Source organism: Taudactylus pleione, unplaced genomic scaffold, assembly GCF_031769625.1.
Source record: "Taudactylus pleione unplaced genomic scaffold, aTauple2 ptg000016l, whole genome shotgun sequence".
Lineage (NCBI taxonomy): Eukaryota > Metazoa > Chordata > Amphibia > Anura > Myobatrachidae > Taudactylus > Taudactylus pleione.
This window is the reverse complement of record NW_028284418.1, coordinates 27313549-27334595: the sequence shown is the minus strand read 5'-3', so window position 1 is coordinate 27334595 and position 21047 is coordinate 27313549. Positions and strand designations below refer to the sequence as shown.

Sequence of the window (21047 nt, the reverse complement as noted above, 5' to 3'; positions counted from 1 at the left end):
AGACTATATGGCGGCCGACGGGCCGAAATATCTTATCCGCGGTACACATCAGAACGATCCCTCGTTCCGTCCTTCATTACCCTGTACGGCGCAGCATGCGATATCGTCCAGTTGCCCGTGTAGCATGGCCGATTGATATCGCCAATGACCGTGGGAGCACGCAGATTGGGCGTATACACTGAATATGTCATTCCGATTCGGGCGGAAACGATATATCGGGCCGATATCGCTCCAGTGTGTACCCAGCTTTACACTACATTATACTTACTACAACAGCATTTAACCTTTGGTTGCTGCCACCCTGCTACTTATTTGAGTGTTACGATCACAGATTCAGCAATATTTATATAAACCATGACACTATGAGAAAATGTTAGCCTTTATTGTATAAAATCTGTTCCCAGCTGTACACCAGGAGTTTCCGCCAAGCTAGCGCCTCACAAACAAACTCACGGTTCCAGTTTGCTGCACTTTTTCAAGATCATCTTTCGGATGAGCTGTAAATAAAAGAAGTGTATTGTCAGACAACAATAGAGCATAGGAGATTTACCATAACTACCATATTTCTAAAATGCCAGACATAATGTGGCTAATGCTGAGTTAGGGGTATCTCTATTTGTTTAGTGTAAAATATACATATTTGTACTGAACTCTTTAAGCTCAGAGGGCTTTATTTAGGAAGCAGCAGCATTTGTAAGCCGCTGCTTCCTGGCAGGTTGCAGGTGGAAATTTGAAACGGCACTCATAGTCAGTGTAGTGCCCGGCATGCTTTACACTGATTACATCTGGCGTTTTTCATTTCTACCTGCAACCTGCCGAGCAGCAGCTTACAAACGCTGCCGCTTCCTAAATAAAGCCCAGAGAGTGTAAAGGGGCAGCCAGTAAGGGTGTGTTCACTTGATAGCAACTGAGGCAGATCCATGTGGAGACACAAATTCCTCCGTCAGTAAGTGTATCATTGGTGTTGCTGCAAATACATATTGATAATGATGGTTACCAGCACTAGCCAGATGCTTCTCTTCAGCAAATTGCAGAATGACCTCTGAAGCTGACAGCATCACTTCAGCACATCACATGTACTGGAAGGGTTGCTATTAGATCCTTTGTGGAGAAAGGATCACTGTGACGTTGCAGTCACGTGACTGCTGCAGTTGGGCCAGATCGCTCCTGTGTTACCATCCAAGTGGACATAGAGGGGGAATACATTTTTGTTGCGAGCCACCGTGCCCGAAGCATAGCGAGCCCATGAGGGGACACTTTTGGTCCCCCCGTTATAATCCTTGCCCCTCCCCCTTTGATGATAGGTTACATGGGTGTGATGTCACATGTGCCTTGGAGCTGTGTATTCTAGACCTAACTGGAAGATTCCTGTAACAACAAAGCTTAAGTACATAACTGTATACAGACTGACAACACACCAACATATTACATAACAGTGCCATACATAGGTGAGTATGTGTGATAGTGTGCGTGTGTGTGTGCGTGCATGTATGTTTTAATAAACTTTTACTTTCACGGCGTGCAGTTTTAATATTTATTTTGCAGTGGAACTACAGGTACCAGTGGGCTCGTAATGCCCCGCATGCTGGTACTTGTGGTTCTCCAAGTACCAGCATGTGGGGGAGGCTTGCTGGTACCTGTAGTTCCACTGCAAAAGATAATATTTTTACTTCTATCAATCACACCACACATAATCAACTCGGCACCCACCGCTCCAGGGGTGCTGGGGGTAACCCCGGGATATCAGCCTAGGCCTGGTGTGCCCCAACTCCCCTGGAATGACTAGCAGTCAGGAGTAATGCTTTGGCCGGGGGATCCGGTGAAAGGGTATCCCTGGCTGTGGCATTACCCCCCCCCACTAGAAAAAGTTATGTACTGGTTATGGCAAATACAGGGGACCCCTACACTTTTTGTCCCCTGTATTTCCATAACCAGGACCAGATCAGAGCCCAGTGCTGGTTGCGCTAAATACAGGGGACCCCTACATTGTTTGTCTCCTGTATTTTGGCAACCAGGGCTGGCTCTGAATAGCCCTGTGCTGGTTGTGCTTAATACAGGGGACACCTGTGTCGTTTGTCCCCTGTATTTACCACAACCAGTACTGGGTCTCCAAAGCTATGGGCTGGTTGTGAGTTGTTTTTTTTTTTATTATTATTTTTACACTGTTTTACATCTTTTTTTTACACAGAAGCACAGACGGATCTCACTGATGCATCTGTGTCTGACTTTTACACAGAGATGCATTCATCACAGATCTCCCAGACATGACATTGTTCATCGTGCCTACAGACAAAATGATGTCTGGCAATCGTGAAAGGTCGTGAGCTTTCTGCATGTTGAAGAGATCACCGACCACGACCAGTGGGAGCACGCATCGTTATCGTCCCTACACACGGCACTTTTTAAACTATATGTCATACCAATCGGTCGAAAATGGCAACATCGTTTAAGAAATCGTACCGTGTGTGGGGGCCTTTAATCTCAGTCTGTTGTAATATCCCAACACTGGGATATCCCAACGCAAGGGAGAGAACGCATGCACTTGGCCGATGTTTTTGCACTGCGCATGTGTATGCATCGCACTGCGCATGTGTATGCATCGCACTGCACGTACTAGCCAGTGCGTTTGTGGGTGTGATGGGGGGTGGTCAGGCGAACTCAGGCATTATAACGCCGTTATAGGGGCGTGCATAATTAAGGCAGTGCGGCGGCATACGCAGCCATTCCATAAGCTGTACACAGGAAGCAGCCAGGTCAGGTCAACCACTATTGTGCATATGGGTTCGATGGTTCTCAATGTTACCAATTTTTACGCTATCTTGCGTGCTGATCAGGCTGTGAGTAAAGGGAGATGGGCGGCTTAATATAGGGCTGGGCGTCTGCATCTTGTGCTGCGGTCTCCGTACGTATGCATTGATTAGCATATTCTCGCAGTAGACAGGTGCTTGTGTCTGCTTGCGTGCGTTCCTTGCTGTATCAGGCCCTGTGTGTCTCTGTGTGCTTAATCTAACCAGTTGTGTTGCAGTTTCAAAATGATACAGGTGTTCTTCTGCTTTGGCTGTGGCCAATACATTCTGGATAATGCACATATTATCTTGGAATCTCACAGTAAGTCCTTTAGCCACCAAGCACCTTACAGACAATAGTGTGCCTTCCAATCTGGGAACATATAATACATCTTTTACTGGTATTGGTAAATTACTGCTGTTTGCATTGGAGCATATGAGCAGACCGTACCCTATATACCAACTATTGGTCAGATGAGTTGTTGTCGCCCTAAAAGTTCCATTCAACTTTTTTGTGCATATGACTGAGAGTGTATTTATAACTCTCTCCTTGGACCCTTTCAAAGATAGAGGACCTCATTCAGAGCCGCTCGCAAAAAGCAAGCGCTCGCTCTGAATGAGGGCGGCCGCTTTTTATCTAACAGCAGGAAGCTCCCTACTGACATCACTGGTAATGTCAGTAGGGCCACCTACAAACGGCAGGCGTTCCTTCAGGAACGCCTCCGTTTGTCCGGCCACCCCCCCACCCCGCCTATAAAATGGGGCGAGCTGTCGATCAACATCGACAGCTGCCCTTTTTGTAGCGAGCCCCGGAGTGAGTGCATTTGTCACTCGTTCTGGGGCTTGCGCAGTGCGAGCGCTGCGCGTGTGCAGGCCCTCACCATCGACCCGCTTGCGAGCAGGTCTGAATGAGGTCCAGAGTCTGCTGCTCAGTTTTCCATATTGAGCAGTTTTTCTTTAAATGTCCAATTTTCTTACATTGAAAACATGCTCTTGTTTCCTTATTATGCAACTGGGTCATTTCTTAGCAGGAATAATTTACTGTTTAAACTGGATCATTCATGTAGTCTCTGCAGTGCGTCCCACATACCCTTAGCGGTATTCTCATGTCTTATATGAATTAGCTGATCACCTTCAACTAATAAGCTTATGGTTGCATGTGCCTGTCTGTTTCTGTTATCCCATTCCTGATTATTAATCTCTGGTCTGTCAGTAATTATAGATTCCCACAAATCATCTTTAGGCAACAGCATTTCAACATTAAGTTTCCATAGTTGACCGTTATCATTAGACAGCTCTGTTACTGCCAGCCTTGGATCTGTGCTACTTGTCATCTCTTCCCTGTATGTATGTCACTAGTCCCTCTGAGGTAAAATTCTGGGTCACTTACTGCTGCTGTGCAGACTATTTCCTCAGAGATGTTCCTTGTGCATGGGTACTTGTAACTGGGTCACTGGTTACTCGGTTCTGTGGTAATTATTGTCTGGGTTCATTATGCTTATGACTGGGTCTGGGGGTGCCTGGGCCCATAACCTCTTAGCAGAGATTGGTATTTAGCAGATCAAATCTCACCTACATACACTGTCAGTAGGCACACTAGGAAGCAGCTCTTTGTGGTAAAATGATTTGTAATAATAAAGTAGTTTGGTGTAACAGCATACAGACATGACATGACAGATTAACAACTGCATTACTTCAACACATCACAACTACTGGAAGATTCAAGTACATAATTGTATACAGACTGGCAACACACCAACACATTAAGGGATCAGTTGATCAGGTCACAGTGCAGTATGGAAGACCAGCTGACCAGATCCACGGAGGACATCACCGGAGCACCGATGACCTGATCGGAGGTAAGTGAATTGAATGGAAGAGCTGCGGGGGGTGGGTTGGCAGTCACGGGGGTAGCAGCAGCTCGTGGCACCTCGTCACCGTATTTTTTCTGAAAAATACAGTGATAAGGCTGCAGAGGGGATTTGCAGGGACAGAGCTTTATCGCAAGCTCTGTCCCTGCAAGGGATTTTTAATAATTCCCTGTGATATTGTTTGAATTCACAATGCGAATTCAGTCGATAATATCACACTACAACCGCATTTTAAATGCGGATTGTAGTAAATAGAGCCCTAAGTAACAGCACCCCCTGCTGTCCCTCCACATTAAGTCTTGGGACCTCATTCAGAGCAAAATGCGAGCGCTCGCTCTGAATGAGGGTGGCCGCTTCTATGTTTCGAGACGGCCTCCTGGCCGCTCGCTAGGCTGTGGGTGACCACCCACAGCTTTAGTAAGCGGCCTGGTTGATGGTCGCGATGGTCAAAATCATTGCGTACATCGGGGCTTACGATGAGACCCTTGTGGTAGGGTCTCATCTACCGCAAGCCTCAGTGATCTTTCGGCTCTATTAGTGATGTCAGTGGGGCCGCCCCCAAACGGCAGGCGTTCCGTCAGGAACGCCTCCGTTTGTGTAGCCACCCCCCGCCCCGCCTACAAAACGGGGCGAGCTGTCGATCACCAGCGACAGCCGCCCCTTTTGTAGTGAGCCCCGGAGCGAGAGAATTTCTCTCTCGCTCCGGGGCTTGCGCACGCGCAGTGCGGCTGCTGCACGTGTGCAGGGCCTCAACATCGACCCGCTTGCGAGCACATAGGCGCTTGCGAGCGGGTCTGAATGAGACCCTCAGTCTGTTGTAATATCCCAACACTTTTTTTATTCACACTTGTTGTTACTGGTAGTATCGCAAAGATAGGACAATAATTAAATCTACTCAGGGCTGGATTAAAGTTTGTGAGGGTCCTTGGGCAACAAACTTGTGGGGGCCCCTAATAATATAAGGAAAGAGGTGGGGTGGAGGTGGACATGGCGGTCTGCATCCTCCTTTGGCGGGGTTGGCTAGGAGCAGTGAGCTGCACTGTGATGTAGCTAATAAGTCGTGTTGCACTGACAGCGCTGTGCGACTTTTGACAGGGAAATTTTTGCCAGGTGGACCGCTGAGAAATATAGCATGGGGAAAAAGCTTTATATGTCTGTATGTGTGTGTTACAATTTTGGGACAATTTATTTAATCTGTATATCAGTGTACGTGTGTGTGGTGTGTGTGTCTCAATGGAGCTATGCGCTCGCAAGCGGGTCTGAATCAGGCCCTTAGCCCACAGTTTACAAGCCAAGATCTCTCATGATTCTACACCTAAAACACCAAAGAAGAATAAAAGCATTGTCCTGTTTGGTTTATAGTTAGATGCAGATTTGGACACCATTCTTCTTGGGCCATCTGCAAGGTCAATAATAAAAATATTAAAATGTTATTTTTGTTTAATTTCATAATTTGATTTTATAACATGCATTTTGCTACATACTAAGGAATTATGGAATTTTATTCCGTAGCATATAATCTAAGTCTCTGAACATCATTTACTATGGCTCTCGCATGGAGTTTACAGCACCTTTTAAATGCTGCATGAATTTATTATTGATGAGCAGGTTCGGTTCTCAGAGAACCGTACCCACCCGAATTTCGGGGATCCAGGGCGATCCGAGCCAGGCTCAGATCCAGCAACCAGGAAGTACACAGTCATCCTGGTATCGGAGCAACAGAAGCTCTTGGCCATGTTTACACTGTACATCTGACAAATTTTGAATGCTTCTATCCCCGAAGTTTGCTTTACACTGTTACAGGTCCTACTTCCTTTGAAGACCTTAGGACTGTGGATGGGGAAGTTTGTCACACTTTTCGTGAGGCCTGCCTAAGGAGAGGTTTGTTGGAGGATGATGTGTAAACAAACATTCTTAAAATCCCGGGCAGTGGCGGGTACTCCAGCTAGTACAGTATAAAATTAAATCTCAAATCACAAATTCAATTTGTAGTAATCTCTAGAAAGAGGGGGGCTGATTGGTTTCCCTCTCCTCTGAGTTACTGGTTCTTGTTCCTGACATCTGTACATGAGAAAAAAGGTCATCCAGCTGTGTGTAATAACAGATTTTGGGCTACAGTTTAAGGCAAGAGTGTAAATGCTCAAAGCTTAAAAAAAATACCAAATCAGGCCCCTTAAATTCCTTTGGTAATTGGGTTATCTCAGGAAAGCTATATTTTTGGGCCAAACAGGAGCAGCTAGGCTAAAGTTGAAAAACAAAGCAACCAAGACGCAGGCAGATGCCATACATTCTGAAATGTTACATATAGCAGTCATGTTTGCTCTATAAAGAACAAGGAGCTTAGGACCTTTTGTTTGTATGCAATATTTTGTCTGTAGATGCTAAGAAGCTAATTTGAAAGAATTTTGTGGAAGCTCATCTGTATTTGCACAAACTTACTTGAAATAAAATAGCTGTAAAATATCCTGCCTAACAGAAACATTTTGTTAATTTTACCTGTAGACCAATATTATTGGAGTTTGATCCATCATTTCAGCAGAAAAAGCAATTGCATAAGTTGTTCTTCTCTGTAGCTTCTGCTTTTTACTTGAAAGAAACTAACATTGCATAATATTTCTGCATATCATATTGTATTTAAGCATTGTGAATATTTTATGATATTGAACATAATTTAATAAGTTTCAGTCCCTGTGTTATTATCAAATTAATTTGCAGCCAATAACTGTAACATGGACTATTATTTGGCTAATGATAATTGGGTTTGATTTAAAGTAAATCCTGATTCTGTGTCGCATGCTATGCAGGGTTGCCTACCCTCCCGATTCGGTCGGGAGCCTCCCGATAAACGGGTGCAGCTCCCGCCCCCCCGGAAAGGCAGGCAAGCCTCCTGCCTGCCGCCGATCCCCCGGCCCCCCCTCCCCATTACCTGACAAACCCCCGCAGCGGGGGGCCGCTGACGCGATTCACGTCATTTTGGCCCCGCCCCCTGCTTCGCAATACCCTTTTTCTGCATTGTGTAGTGGGGGCGGGGCTAAAATGACGCGATCGCGTGGCCCCGCCCGCAAACCAACCTCCACTCATTTGGACAGCCCCCTTTTGCCGGCCACGCCCCCTGTTCTGCCGATCTGGCTGCTCCCTCCCGGAAGGAGCAGCCAGATTGTCGGCAAGTATGATGCTATGTAGATGTCGGATGGAATATTTTTATACTGTGCATGCATCTAGGCCGCACTACAAATGCATCCTGCTTGTGTTCGTACAGAGTTGCAGTTGCGATTTCAGATGCATGGACAGAGAAATGTATTCTAAATGTGCTGGACGTTCCTGGATGGTGGCTATTCAGATGCTCGGGGATGGTCCATCTTATGGGCGTGTTATGGGAGTGTCATGGGTGTCACTGAATTAGTTGTGTACACAGACGCTTAATTGATTACATTGGAGGCCATTTTCAGATGAAAAATCTGTACCTAGCATGGGGCTGGTGCATGTTTTGATGATGGGACCGATGGTGGCGCCTACAGACGCACTAAGGCATTACAGCATCTACACACGCTCAAAGTGGACGTCCCAGTCCTGGCACATTCAGACGCACAGATGTACACCAGGGGAAGGGATGATACTAGCATTATAATATATTTGCAGACATGACTTCAGCAAAAGACGCTAAAGCGGTTGCAGCAGCGTGCGACTCAGAATCAGCGCCTAAGTGTAGTAAGAGACAGGTAGTAATCAAGACTCCCTGTTAAATTTCAGCTCTTTAAATAAAATTGCTAACAGAATAAATTGGGAAATAAATGTGAGGGCAACATGACAGGGATTTTTATCATTTTCATACAAACCAGGGGGTTTTATGTCTTTCTAGTTTTCCTTTGTCATACCCACGTAACACAGGAGTGTTGATTTGACACAGGAGTGTTGATTTGTGACAGGGCCGATAATATTTAATTTTGTGAGCATATTTTAGATTTCTTTTTTTTTTACCTACTTGGGTGTAAGTTTATCCGATTTATCCCCTATATAAACTTAGTGCATAGGCTACTGATGCAGATCTAGATGCATCTTTAAATTAGACGGACTCATCACATAGGTGTTAATAACTTGTTATAACTTTTGTTTGAGCCCCATTGTGTGGCAGACTAGATAAAAGACATGGATGGACTGCTGCAACAAGTTGGTAATGATGGAAAGACTGGGGTATTGGAGAGTGGAAGTGAATTACACATCTGGGGCTACAGACCTAGAGATGCCTTAAAGATTTACATTGGAAACCTGAATGAGAAAATGATGTTATGAGAAAGAAGAAAAGACCATGTGAGAGCAGAGAAAGTGGTTCTGTCCCACTGAAATCGGGATGCTTGGGACGCATGAACTTGGCAGGGACCAAGTGATCACACAGGACTGAGCCATCTCAGAAGTGTCATGGGAGTGCCTTGGGCATGCAAGTCAACTTCTGTGCTTGTTTTGTAGATTGCGGAGGGAGATGGCTCGCTGCACCCAGCTTATAGTGGATGCAAGTCCCTATACTAATGATGATGGCTGCTGCCGTGGATGGAAAAACAATTGGCGGGATACCGTCTGCACGCATATGCATGGATAATCTGCATACACGGCGGATACTCACCTTAGCAGGTAGGTAGTAATCCGGCTGCCATGGCCGTGCAGAAAACCAGCCACAGATGCATTTGACTCAGAATCATCCCCGGAGTCTGAATATATTTGTGGCCTGAAGTGGTTGGGCATGTGCAAAAATGTGCTCAGCAGATGGTAATGTTGGTCTGTGTGTAGTAATTTGACAACCGGAATGCATGGAGCAATGAGAAAAGTCACCAAATGAGCAGTCTGTGCAGTCTGAGGGGGGAATGTAATATGTTGGGAGATTAAGGCTAACTCTGCAATGTGTCTGCGATGTGTGGCGGGTTATGAAGCTGGCATTCCAATGTGTTTCTAATGTGTTTGCTGGAAAAAAACGTAGGGTCCGCATCATCAAAACATAACCACCACTAACACTTGTGAGGACCCCAATCCCGGGTACAAACAGTCCTAGTGCCAGTAGCAAAAGGGCTCACCTCTGTACCCCCGGGCTTTGGGTATGGAAGTTATATTTCAAATTAAATAGGGTTTTTTTACAGGTGCACTACTGGCACTAGCAAGGTTGCCTGGGCATGATGGCACTTGGAGAACGACAAGTACCTTCATGCCCCTGCATCAAGGGCCTGCTGGCACCTGTTGGCCGACTGTAAAAACATCAAATAAAGACAGGACCCACACCGTAGAAAAAGGTATTTTATTAAATAATCACTTTCCCACATAGACAATTACTCCGCCGCTAATGAGAGGTCACTCACGTACACTCTGCATAAGAATTGCTAGGGCTGTGTTGATTGGTCAGAGCGTGTCAGTTTGCACACTCTGGGCCTGATTCAGAGCCTCTAGTAAGCGGCCGCTCGTTTGCTCAAAGCGATGTTCGCACATCTGCGCATGCGTATGGGTCGTAATGCGCATGCACCAACCAGTCAGTGCGGTCGGAAATGGTGTGTTCGCAAAATAGCAGCGTCATCGGCCACGTCACTTGGTTGTCTGTTAGCCTTAACTGTTCGCATGATTGCGGTAGGAAAATCCAACCACAAGCACTGCGAGCAGTTCAGACGCCTTTCGATGTACTCGATTAATCTAATAAATAGCGGAGATGATGTATGATGCGAACGGCCAGGGGGCGTCTTTACAAAATAGCGAGCGCATATTTAGTTCGCTCGCTCGCTCAGACATAGATGCGTCCACAGACCGCAAAGAGCGAGCGCTCTATTAAAATATCCGGCCCCTTTTTCTGAACGAGCGAGCGCAAATAGCGTCCGGCTCTGAATCAGGCCCTCTGACCAATCAGTGTGGCCCTATTCATTCTCGAGTATCCGTGAGTGACCTATGAAAAGCATTTTAAAAGTGTTCGTATTAAAACTTTATGCATGATGCTTTACCATCATTTTTAAAGTTATAATGCCAAATTGTATAAATACTTTAACTAGCATTACAACTATGGGCCTTACTCAGTAAGGATCGCAACTGTGATTACACACGCAATCGGCCGATTGTTGCGTTCTGCGCATGCTTATGCATCGCAGTGCGCGAACACTCCACTACAATCGGGACTGTGATCACAGTGACTACACAGAGCCATTGCAGAGTGATTGACAGGAAGTACCGTTTGGGGGAGGTGACGGGGGGGGTCAGCGAAACACAGACGTGCCAGTGCATTTGAACACCGTTGCAGGGGCGTGCATAAATTAGCCATTGCAATGCCCTACGCAGTTTATGAGGTTAGCAATTCTTGAGTTAGGTTAGACCTTGTGCAAGTGTGTGTGAGGCTGCGATGGTACTCAATGTTACTGATGGTTTTGCAGTCTAAGTATTACGGATGTGGGCGTCCTTATGTTAGGCTGCGTATGACATAGCAATTGCAATCATTAGCATACAATATCTTCACAGTAAGGCTGCGTGTGTAAGCGCTATTGCGAACCTTACTGAATCAGACCCCATGTCAGTAAAATGCAGCCAGCATTCTCCGATCAGCATATTCACTATCGACATATTGATCCGCAATAAAATGTATGTATTCCCATGTGAGCACTTCAGGTCACATAAAGAGGCTGATGCTGAGATAAACGTATGCCCGTTTGCGAAGCGTATCTTGTGCGAATTTGCTGCGCACACAAATATGAGAATGCACTCTGACTGCATCTAAACTAATGACAAGAGAGAGAGAACAGGGAAGGAAGGGGCATTCTCACTTAGGCTAAGCACAGTAAGGGTGCGTTCACACAAATGCGACCCATGCAGGTATATACGCATGACAGGAGGCGTATCTTACTATATTGCAGGTGCAAGTACACACTGATCATGATAATTACTTGTAGCAAACCAGGCGCATATAATGCGGATGCAGATGCCAGGGCCGTAATTAGGGTGGTTTGCCCATGGCACAGGGCAGTGGGCGCTGTTTAGACCTGTTTATTATCATTCTCACTTGTAGCATCCTCTTCTTTTATCCCCAGCATCTCCTGGCCTCCCCTATCTCTTCCCTGGCCCTTCCCCATGAGGCCATGGCCCTTTTTCGAGGTGCTCAATCTAATGTCCCCTTTTAAAAAATGGGGGGGCGCCAATGCTCTTTCTGGCACAGGGCATCAAAAAGTCTAGCTACGGCTCTGGCAGATGCATTAAGAGACGTGTATAATGCTGCACATGTAAGATAATACCCTATTTTTCAGTGCTCATTACCAGGGCTGGATTTCCCGCTAGGCATCCTACCAGGGCTGGATTTCCTGCTAGGCATCCTAGGCGCTCGCCTAGGGCCGGCGGGACCCAAGGGGACGGGCCCCTTTGCTCTTAGAAATGAAACAATCACATAGCACCCAGAGGAGCACTGCGCAAGTACCGTCTAGGAGAGAGAGACTCTACGCGGCCCAGCCGCCTGCCTGTGGCTGCCTGAGGGAAGAAGCCAGATGTGCGTGTATGCACACTGCACAGTGACTCACCGGGTCTGCGGCCTGCCCGCCGCACTGTCCCTCGCAGCTGATGATCCATCATCACCCATCTAGCTGGGCCCCACCGCAGCCCGCCCCAGCAGCCACTCTGCCAGCCTTAAAGGGCCAACAAGCAGCACCCAGCTAGGCCAGACAGGTAGGGCCCCTGATGAGCTGCCTGCAATAAAAACACAAATAAATATATATATATATATATATATACAGTGTATAGGATATGAAAATGTATATCTCAATGGGAGTATGTATATATATATATATATTTTTTTTTTTTTTCATCTAGTGAAATTGTAAAAACTGCATATATCCAGTAGGTGTCACTAGGTCAGGACTTGACCAGGTGACATTACTGGATTTATGCACAGTTTTTACAATGTCACTAGTTTTGTATAATTTGCTAAGGTACTACCTATTGTGTAGGTGTTTTTTCATCTTGTTTTCTGCTCCCTCATTTTCTCCCATCTCCCTCTGATCTTCCCCCTTTCCTCCCGTCTCCCTCTGTTCTTCCCCCTTTCCTCCCGTCTCCCTCTGTTCTTCCCCCTTTCCTCCCGTCTCCCTCTGTTCTTCCCCCTTTCATCCCGTCTCCCTCTGTTCTTCCCCCTTTCCTCCCGTCTCCCTCTGTTCTTCCCCCTTTCCTTCCGTCTCCCTCTGTTATTCCCTTTCCTCCCGTCTCCCTCTGTTCTTCCCCCTTTCCTCCCATCTCCCTCTGTTCTTCCCCCTTTCCTCCCGTCTCCCTCTGTTCTTCCCCCTTTCCACCCATCTCCCTCTGTTCTTCCCCCTTTCCTCCCGTCTCCCTCTGTTCTTCCCCCTTTCCTTCTGTCTCCCTCTGTTCTTCCCTTTCCTCCCGTCTCCCTCTGTTCTCCCTTTCCTTCCGTCTCCCTCTGTTCTTCCCCCTTTCCTCCCGTCTCCCTCTGTTCTTCCCCCTTTCCTCCCGTCTCCCTCTGTTCTTCCCCCTTTCTTCCCGTCTCCCTCTGTTCTTCCCCCTTTCTTCCCGTCTCCCTCTGTTCTTCCCTTTCCTTCCGTCTCCCTCTGTTCTTCCCCCTTTCCTCCCGTCTCCCTCTGTTCTTCCCCCTTTCCTCCCGTCTCCCTCTGTTCTTCCACCTTTCCTCCCGTCTCCCTCTGTTCTTCCCCCTTTCCTCCCGTCTCCCTCTGTTCTTCCCCCTTCCCTCCCGTCTACCTCTCTTCTTCCCCCTTTCCTCCCGTCTCCCTCTGATCTTCCCCCTTTCCTCCCGTCTCCTCCCGTCTCCCTCTGTTCTTCCCCCTTTCCTCCCGTCTCCCTCTGTTCTTCCCCCTTTCCTCCCGTCTCCCTCTGTTCTTCCCCCTTTCCTCCCGTCTCCTTCTGTTCTTCCCCCTTTCCTCCGATCTCCCTGTTTCCTCGCGTCTCCCTCTGTTCTTCCCCGTTTCCTCCCGTCTCCCTCTGTTCTTCCCCCTTTCCTCCCGTCTCCCTCTGTTCTTCCCCCTTTCCTCCCGTCTCCCTCTGTTCTTCCCCCTTTCCTCCCGTCTCCCTCTGTTCTTCCCCCTTTCCTCCCATCTCCCTCTGTTCTTCCCCCTTTCCTCCCGTCTCCCTCTGTTCTTCCCTTTCCTCCCGTCTCCCTCTGTTCTTCCCCCTTTCCTCCCATCTCCCTCTGTTCTTCCCCCTTTCCTCCCATCTCCCTCTGTTCTTCCCCCTTTCCTCCCATCTCCCTATGTTCTTCCCCCTTTCCTCCCGTCTCCCTCTGTTCTTCCCCCTTTCCTCCCGTCTCCCTCTGTTCTTCCCCCTTCCCTCCCGTCTCCCTCTGTTCTTCCCCCTTCCCTCCTGTCTCCCTCTGTTCTTCCCCCTTTCCTCCCGTCTCCCTCTGTTCTTCCCCCTTTCCTCCCGTCTCCCTCTGTTCTTCCCCCTTTCCTCCCGTCTCCTTCTGTTCTTCCCCCTTTCCTCCCGTCTCCCTGTTTCCTCGCGTCTCCCTCTGTTCTTCCCCCTTTCCTCCTGTCTCCCTCTGTTTCCTCCCGTCTCCCTCTGTTCTTCCCCCTTTCCTCCCGTCTCCTTCTGTTCGTCCCCCTTTCCTCCCGTCTCCCTCTGTTCTTCCCCCTTTCCTCCCATCTCCCTCTGTTCTTCCCTTTCCTCCCGTCTCCCTCTGTTCTTCCCCCTTTCCTCCCGTCTCCCTCTGTTCTTCCCCCTTTCCTCCCGTCTCCCTCTGTTCTTCCCCCTTTCCTCCCGTCTCCCTCTGTTCTTCCCCCTTTCCTCCCATCTCCCTCTGTTCTTCCCCCTTTCCTCCCGTCTCCCTCTGTTCTTCCCCCTTTCCTCCCGTCTCCCTCTGTTCTTCCCCCTTTCCTCCCGTCTCCCTCTGTTCTTCCACCTTTCCTCCCGTCTCCCTCTGTTCTTCCCCCTTTCCTCCCGTCTCCCTCTGTTCTTCCCCCTTTCCTCCCGTCTCCCTCTGTTCTTCCCTCTGTTTCCTCCCGTCTCCCTCTGTTCTTCCCCCTTTCCTCCCGTCTCCTTCTGTTCTTCCCCCTTTCCTCCCGTCTCCCTGTTTCCTCGCATCTCCCTCTGTTCTTCCCCCTTTCCTCCCGTCTCCCTCTGTTTCCTCCCGTCTCCCTCTGTTCTTCCCCCTTTCCTCCCGTCTCTTTCTGTTCGTCCCCCTTTCCTCCCGTCTCCCTCTCTTCTTCCCCCTTTCTTCCCGTCTCCCTCTGTTCTTCCCCCTTTCCTCCCGTCTCCCTCTGTTTCCTCCCGTCTCCCTGTTCTTCCCCCTTTCCTCCCGTCTCTTTCTGTTCGTCCCCCTTTCCTCCCGTCTCCCTCTGTTCTTCCCCCTTTCCTCCCGTCTCCCTCTGTTTCCTCCCGTCTCCCTCTGTTCTTCCCCCTTTCCTCCCGTCTCCTTCTGTTCGTCCCCCTTTCCTCCCGTCTCCCTCTGTTCTTCCCCCTTTCCTCCCATCTCCCTCTGTTCTTCCCTTTCCTCCCGTCTCCCTCTGTTCTTCCCCCTTTCCTCCCGTCTCCCTCTGTTCTTCCCCCTTTCCTCCCGTCTCCCTCTGTTCTTCCCCCTTTCCTCCCGTCTCCCTCTGTTCTTCCCCCTTTCCTCCCATCTCCCTCTGTTCTTCCCCCTTTCCTCCCGTCTCCCTCTGTTCTTCCCCCTTTCCTCCCGTCTCCCTCTGTTCTTCCCCCTTTCCTCCCGTCTCCCTCTGTTCTTCCACCTTTCCTCCCGTCTCCCTCTGTTCTTCCCCCTTTCCTCCCGTCTCCCTCTGTTCTTCCCCCTTTCCTCCCGTCTCCCTCTGTTCTTCCCTCTGTTTCCTCCCGTCTCCCTCTGTTCTTCCCCCTTTCCTCCCGTCTCCTTCTGTTCTTCCCCCTTTCCTCCCGTCTCCCTGTTTCCTCGCATCTCCCTCTGTTCTTCCCCCTTTCCTCCCGTCTCCCTCTGTTTCCTCCCGTCTCCCTCTGTTCTTCCCCCTTTCCTCCCGTCTCTTTCTGTTCGTCCCCCTTTCCTCCCGTCTCCCTCTGTTCTTCCCCCTTTCTTCCCGTCTCCCTCTGTTCTTCCCCCTTTCCTCCCGTCTCCCTCTGTTTCCTCCCGTCTCCCTCTGTTCTTCCCCCTTTCCTCCCGTCTCTTTCTGTTCGTCCCCCTTTCCTCCCGTCTCCCTCTGTTCTTCCCCCTTTCTTCCCGTCTCCCTCTGTTCTCCCCCCTTTCCTCCCATCTCCCTCTGTTCTTCCAAAATCCTCCCGTCTCCCTCTGTTCTTCCCCCTTTCCTCCCGTCTCCCTCTGTTCTTCCATCTTTCCTACAGTCTCACACTATTTTTCCTCCTGTCATCCTCTGTTCATTTGACCTCCTTTCATCCTATCTCGCCTATCACACTGTGTATGTATGTATGTATGTATGTATACTCATACATGCACACTCCTTTCATGTATATATTTGTTACAGGATGATATGTATCTATCTAGATAGATATAAAAAAAAATAAAAAAAATTATATATATATATATATATATATATATTCAAAAACGGGAACCAGCACATCAATTTATAAATGCAAAAACTTCTTTATCAAATCAGAGAAATTAGCAGCATCAATGTATACAGGTGCGTTTACTCACGTAACCCAGTGACAGGGAGACTGTGCCATATAGAGGACCAGGGTGGTAACAATTGCCAGTAAAGTCATCCCATGGGGGAACGCACTAAACACAGCCATATATATATATATATATATATATATATATAAAAAAATGTGATCTAGGAAGACTGTAGTAACTGTGCATATAGTACAGTAGGTGTCACTGGAGCAAGATAAGGAAAACCTGGCCCTCCCCGTGTGTAAAAAATAGGCGCCATTCTTTTGTCTCCAAAAAAAGTGTATTGATTACCGATGGATTAAACAGTCAACGTTTCAAGGTCCTAAGACCTTTTAGGCAGGATTCAAAAGTGACACCTATTCCTTTCCACAGAGCGGACAGGTTTCATTTGGAGAAATGTGTATATATGTATATATATATAATATATATATTTATATTATGATGCATGTATATAATATGATGCATGTATATAATTTGATGTGTGTGTTTGCTCCAGTGACACCTACTAATATATGCACAGGATTGTTTGAGGGAAGGGGCTCCTAAACAATGTCTTGCCTAGGGCCCTGTGAGGTCTAAATCCAGCTCGAGTCATTACTTTTGAGTAATTTATGCCTATTTTACAACTCACCATAAGCCCCAAATGTGAACTTTGATTGGAGAACTTTTAACTACATTTGTACCCCAGGTCTAAGGAGTGGCAAGCATCAGGCAATTTCAACAAAGGCTAAGCCTGCCGGGACCTGCTTTGTTTCAGACATCCTTCCAGCTTCACCCATATAATTATGTACTATATATTGTACACATAAGCTGTATATTATTCTTACAATAGTATTGTCTGTAAAAAACCTGGGTAAGACAAACCCTGCCGAATTGAAAACAAGTGCATCCTGCTCCATAGGTGATCTAAGCACCATCTCCTGCGCTGGCTGGTAACTGGGCATTGCACCTAGAAGAGCAGCTGTGCAAAAAGTGCCACTCAGCAAGAGAGAGATAAGCTGCTGACCAACAGTGGCAATGCAGGGGTAAATCCAGGGACAATGGTCATGTTATTATCATCTCCGGTGGCAAGGCTCTTCTACAGATATCCATTGTGTACTGGTATCTATAGACAGCAAAGAGCCACTTTGGGCAGCCAGTATAAAATGAAGATGTGCAGTGCCAACCCATGGGAGATAAAATACACTAATTAGGTAACTGTAGAAATGCATAATCCAGCCTTGACAGATAAGGTCTTCCATTCGGCATTGGAAGAATGTCAGGAGGATGGAATGAGACTCAGTGATTGTGCAGCTGTATGTCAGGGCTGGCGAAGGAGTTACGGCTCCCACTACACTGACAGAAGAATTGGAGGCTACATTGAAAAACTACGAGGGCTGGCAATCTTCTTCATCCTGAATCCATGCGAGTCTTGTGCATCTGTGTGCGAGGTGACTGAAATGTGACTACTGCTTTCAGGGCAGCGTGACCCCCCCGGAAATCTAATAAGACCTGTGGTGCAGTGAAGTTCTATCCTACCAGGGTCTTGCTCCTTCTGTATGTTTCGGAGAGGTAAGGAAGTAGTTGCAGACAAAGGTTGTTGACAGATTTGCTTCAAATAATAATTATGAATTAATTGGAAGTAACTTTCCATCAATTAAATAGTTTCTACAAAGAGCTTCTATCAATACATCAGAATACAATACATTTTCCGATTTAAAGCTAATGAAACACACTTTAACTGGACAAGATATTTTATTATCCAGGATCACTGGCACAGTAGTAGATCCTCGATAAGCTATGAATAAATTGGTTAGATGAATGGACACAAACAGTTGCCCAATTTCATAAGAGAGTTTATAATTAAACTACTTTCACCTAACAGGCGTTAGAATTCAGCAATATTTTACAAATACATTAAACCATTTACCACATTGAGGTTAAACTCAATTCACTTTCGATGAATTCCCCAAGGTTCTAGCTGCATGCATGTCAATGACAGTTTTACACTGTCCAGTTGCACTCTCTAAAGGTGGTGCACTTGCTGTAGATGTATTCCTAATCCTGATCTGGAATTGCAATTATCAACTATTTCTAAACAATGCTTATAAATCGTTGCCTGGGGTAATAGTGGAAATTGCAGCTCCGGGAACACTATCTCCTTGTTCATTGAAGCTTTCTGTATCTGTGTAACAGGTTGTGTAACACTTTTTCATTTGGTTACATAAACGAGAACTGTTATGGTGCGTACACACATGGTACGATAAAACTGCACAATATGAACGATAACGATCATATCGTTATCATTCATATTGTGCATTTTTCGGTGCCTCCAACCCACCAACGACTTGCGATGTGCAGGCACATATGGACGATAAAGATATCGTTCGTTGACCATGCATGCAGGCCAACCTGGTTACTATAGGGACCCACGATCGTTGATCTGGGGTCGCTGGCCATCGTTGGTGGTGTCCTGGATGATCGAAATTGATCATCCAGCACACTGGGAAGGTGCAGGGAGATCGTTCAGTGATATCGTTATCGCTGACGATCGTCCCGTGTGTATGCACCATTAGAAGGGTAATAAAGTTGGCAACAAAATGGCTCTTGAAATACTACTTAAGGGTTCAATTGTTAGACGTAGCTATGCCTTATTTTCTCTTAATTTATGATTGTCGTCACCTATGTTGAACTAGATGGCAGCAATCATAAATTAAGTGAGAAGTGCAGGAACAGAGCACTTTGTCCCTCCTGGAATGGGTCATGTTAGGAAATATGTGATGCGGGTGCATTCACAAACATTTTACCTGGGTCAACCCTCAGGGAGTGTATCCAGGGTTAACCACCAAAGATTCCTGTACTGTGCAAATGGGAACATATTTTCCACCCAACAAATATCAACAGGGCCATATTAGAAGGGCGGTCCCAGGGGCAGTTGCACCAGGTGCCCCACAAAGGGTTGATCTGACCCACCATACCCGACAGCACCTGTTCCTGGATTGTCACAGAGCTGCTGTGCTGCTGCTTCTGAATGCATACTGCGGACAGAGAGCGGCCGGAGGCGACACGGACACTGCCCCACCTCGTCATGGTGCTGCCCAGTGTGCTAAAGTGTGGCCCACCACAATAGATAATATGCACGTGGTGCGCACAGCTTTACCCTTGGCTACCCTACTCCGCTTATCGGCATGTTTTGAGGTATGGCTATTGTGACACAGTTTATGCATCTAGATACCACAAGCAACATTACTCAGATGCACAAACCTAAACATGATTCATATTCCCTAAGGTTCCGGTAACTTACCTGAGTCAGGATATAATCTTCCTGGGTTAACCTTTCAATGACATCAAAGTGATCAGTACCATCTACCTGTTTATATGAGACACAAAGACCTAATTCCTTCAGACTCTAAAATGAAAGAGGAGAAGAGGAGAGTGGTGTCAGCTTTCTGTGCAGTGTATAGCATTTAATAATACTTGACATAAAATTCCAAAGAAGAACGATAAACTCATTACCTAGAGATAGCTGTGTTTCCTCTTGGTGCCTACACATCACTGGTTGTCCTTGGCACATTAATTGGAGGATAGATCCACTTATTCCTATCCAAAGTATATTACTATGTTTGTAGCATATATATTATAGCTATATACCTAGAATAGGATTTGAGGATAAATCTTTTACCTAATATATGAAAACTAATTTCTGAATTTCTTTCCCTGCCAGATTACAGGGAACATACATACGTACTAACAAATACTGATAAGTACACAGGGCAATAGGATAGAAAAGCTGAGTATCTGTGTCACTCTGGAACGTGATGGGTACAGGAAACCAGCGGGCAAAATCTTGACATCGGTATCCCGACAGGGTTAGAATACAGACATTTGTCGGTCAGTATACTAACCCTTCCCCTCTCCCTAACCCTCCCTCCCCAGTGCCTGAACCTAACCTACCAGACTAGTGCCTAAATCTAACCTCCCCCCTAGTGCCTAAAACGAAACCTCCCCCGACTGCCTAAACCCCCCCCCCCCCTCCCACAACCCAGCTACTTACCTTCGGGATGCCGGCACCTGCATTCTAAGCGCTGGCATCCCGTGTCGGGATACTGAACATATCCCACTTGAACATATAGCCTAGTCCAAAATAGAACACAGTTTGCTTTATTTTGATACCAAATAGAGTAATAGAGTGATATAATGTTATACACACTGCGGGCCATAATTACCTACTTTCCCGGAACCTGCAGGAGATTCCCATATATTTGGGTAGTGCCCCGGGCACTACCCAAGTAGGCGGTCCTCCAGCATCCTACCCACATCCTAGTGAAGTGAGCAGGACGAGAGGATATTACCGGGAATTGCGGTCTATGAGAATGTGCCAAAAATGACACAATTTTTTGATAATTGCATCAATTTGGCCCCGCCCCCTCATCAGAGGGGCCTAATGATGCAAACTGTACGACCCACTCACACAGCTGTCACCTGCCTGTGGATCCATGCGAATCAGCATATGGACTTAAATATGTATGCATGAAACATAATTACACATTATTAAGCATATCATCCTATTGATTTTCAAGTCATCATCTATACTTCTACATTTTTTAGAAGTTATTTTTTTCATAGTGCATGCGTGCTTAATTTAATTTTCACAGGTGCACTACAGGTTCCAGCTAGACCCAGCATGTTCTGGAAGCTATTGTTTTACCTAAGGAGGCTATTGTTATGCTGGTATTTCTAGTTGTACAAGGGACAACATACCCAAAGAGTTTAGGTATGTCATGTCTTGCTGGGACACGTAGTGTACCAATAAAATGATTTGTAACCATTTAGACTTTATCACTCTACACT

The 21047-nt window shown here is 47.0% G+C and overlaps 1 protein-coding gene across 1 annotated transcript in view; it reads right to left on the bottom strand.

Moving 5' to 3' along the window:
- Nucleotides 1-383: 383 nt before the first annotated feature.
- AFMID (arylformamidase) overlaps nt 384-21047 on the bottom strand; it is a 69199-nt gene continuing 48535 nt past the window's right edge. The window contains exons 10-11 of the mRNA XM_088473350.1: nt 19501-19605; nt 384-497 (exon numbers count right to left, since the gene is read on the bottom strand). Coding sequence (XP_088329476.1) covers nt 450-497; nt 19501-19605 — 153 coding nt within the window. The 3' untranslated portion in view covers nt 384-449. The remainder of the gene's footprint in view (nt 498-19500; nt 19606-21047) is intronic.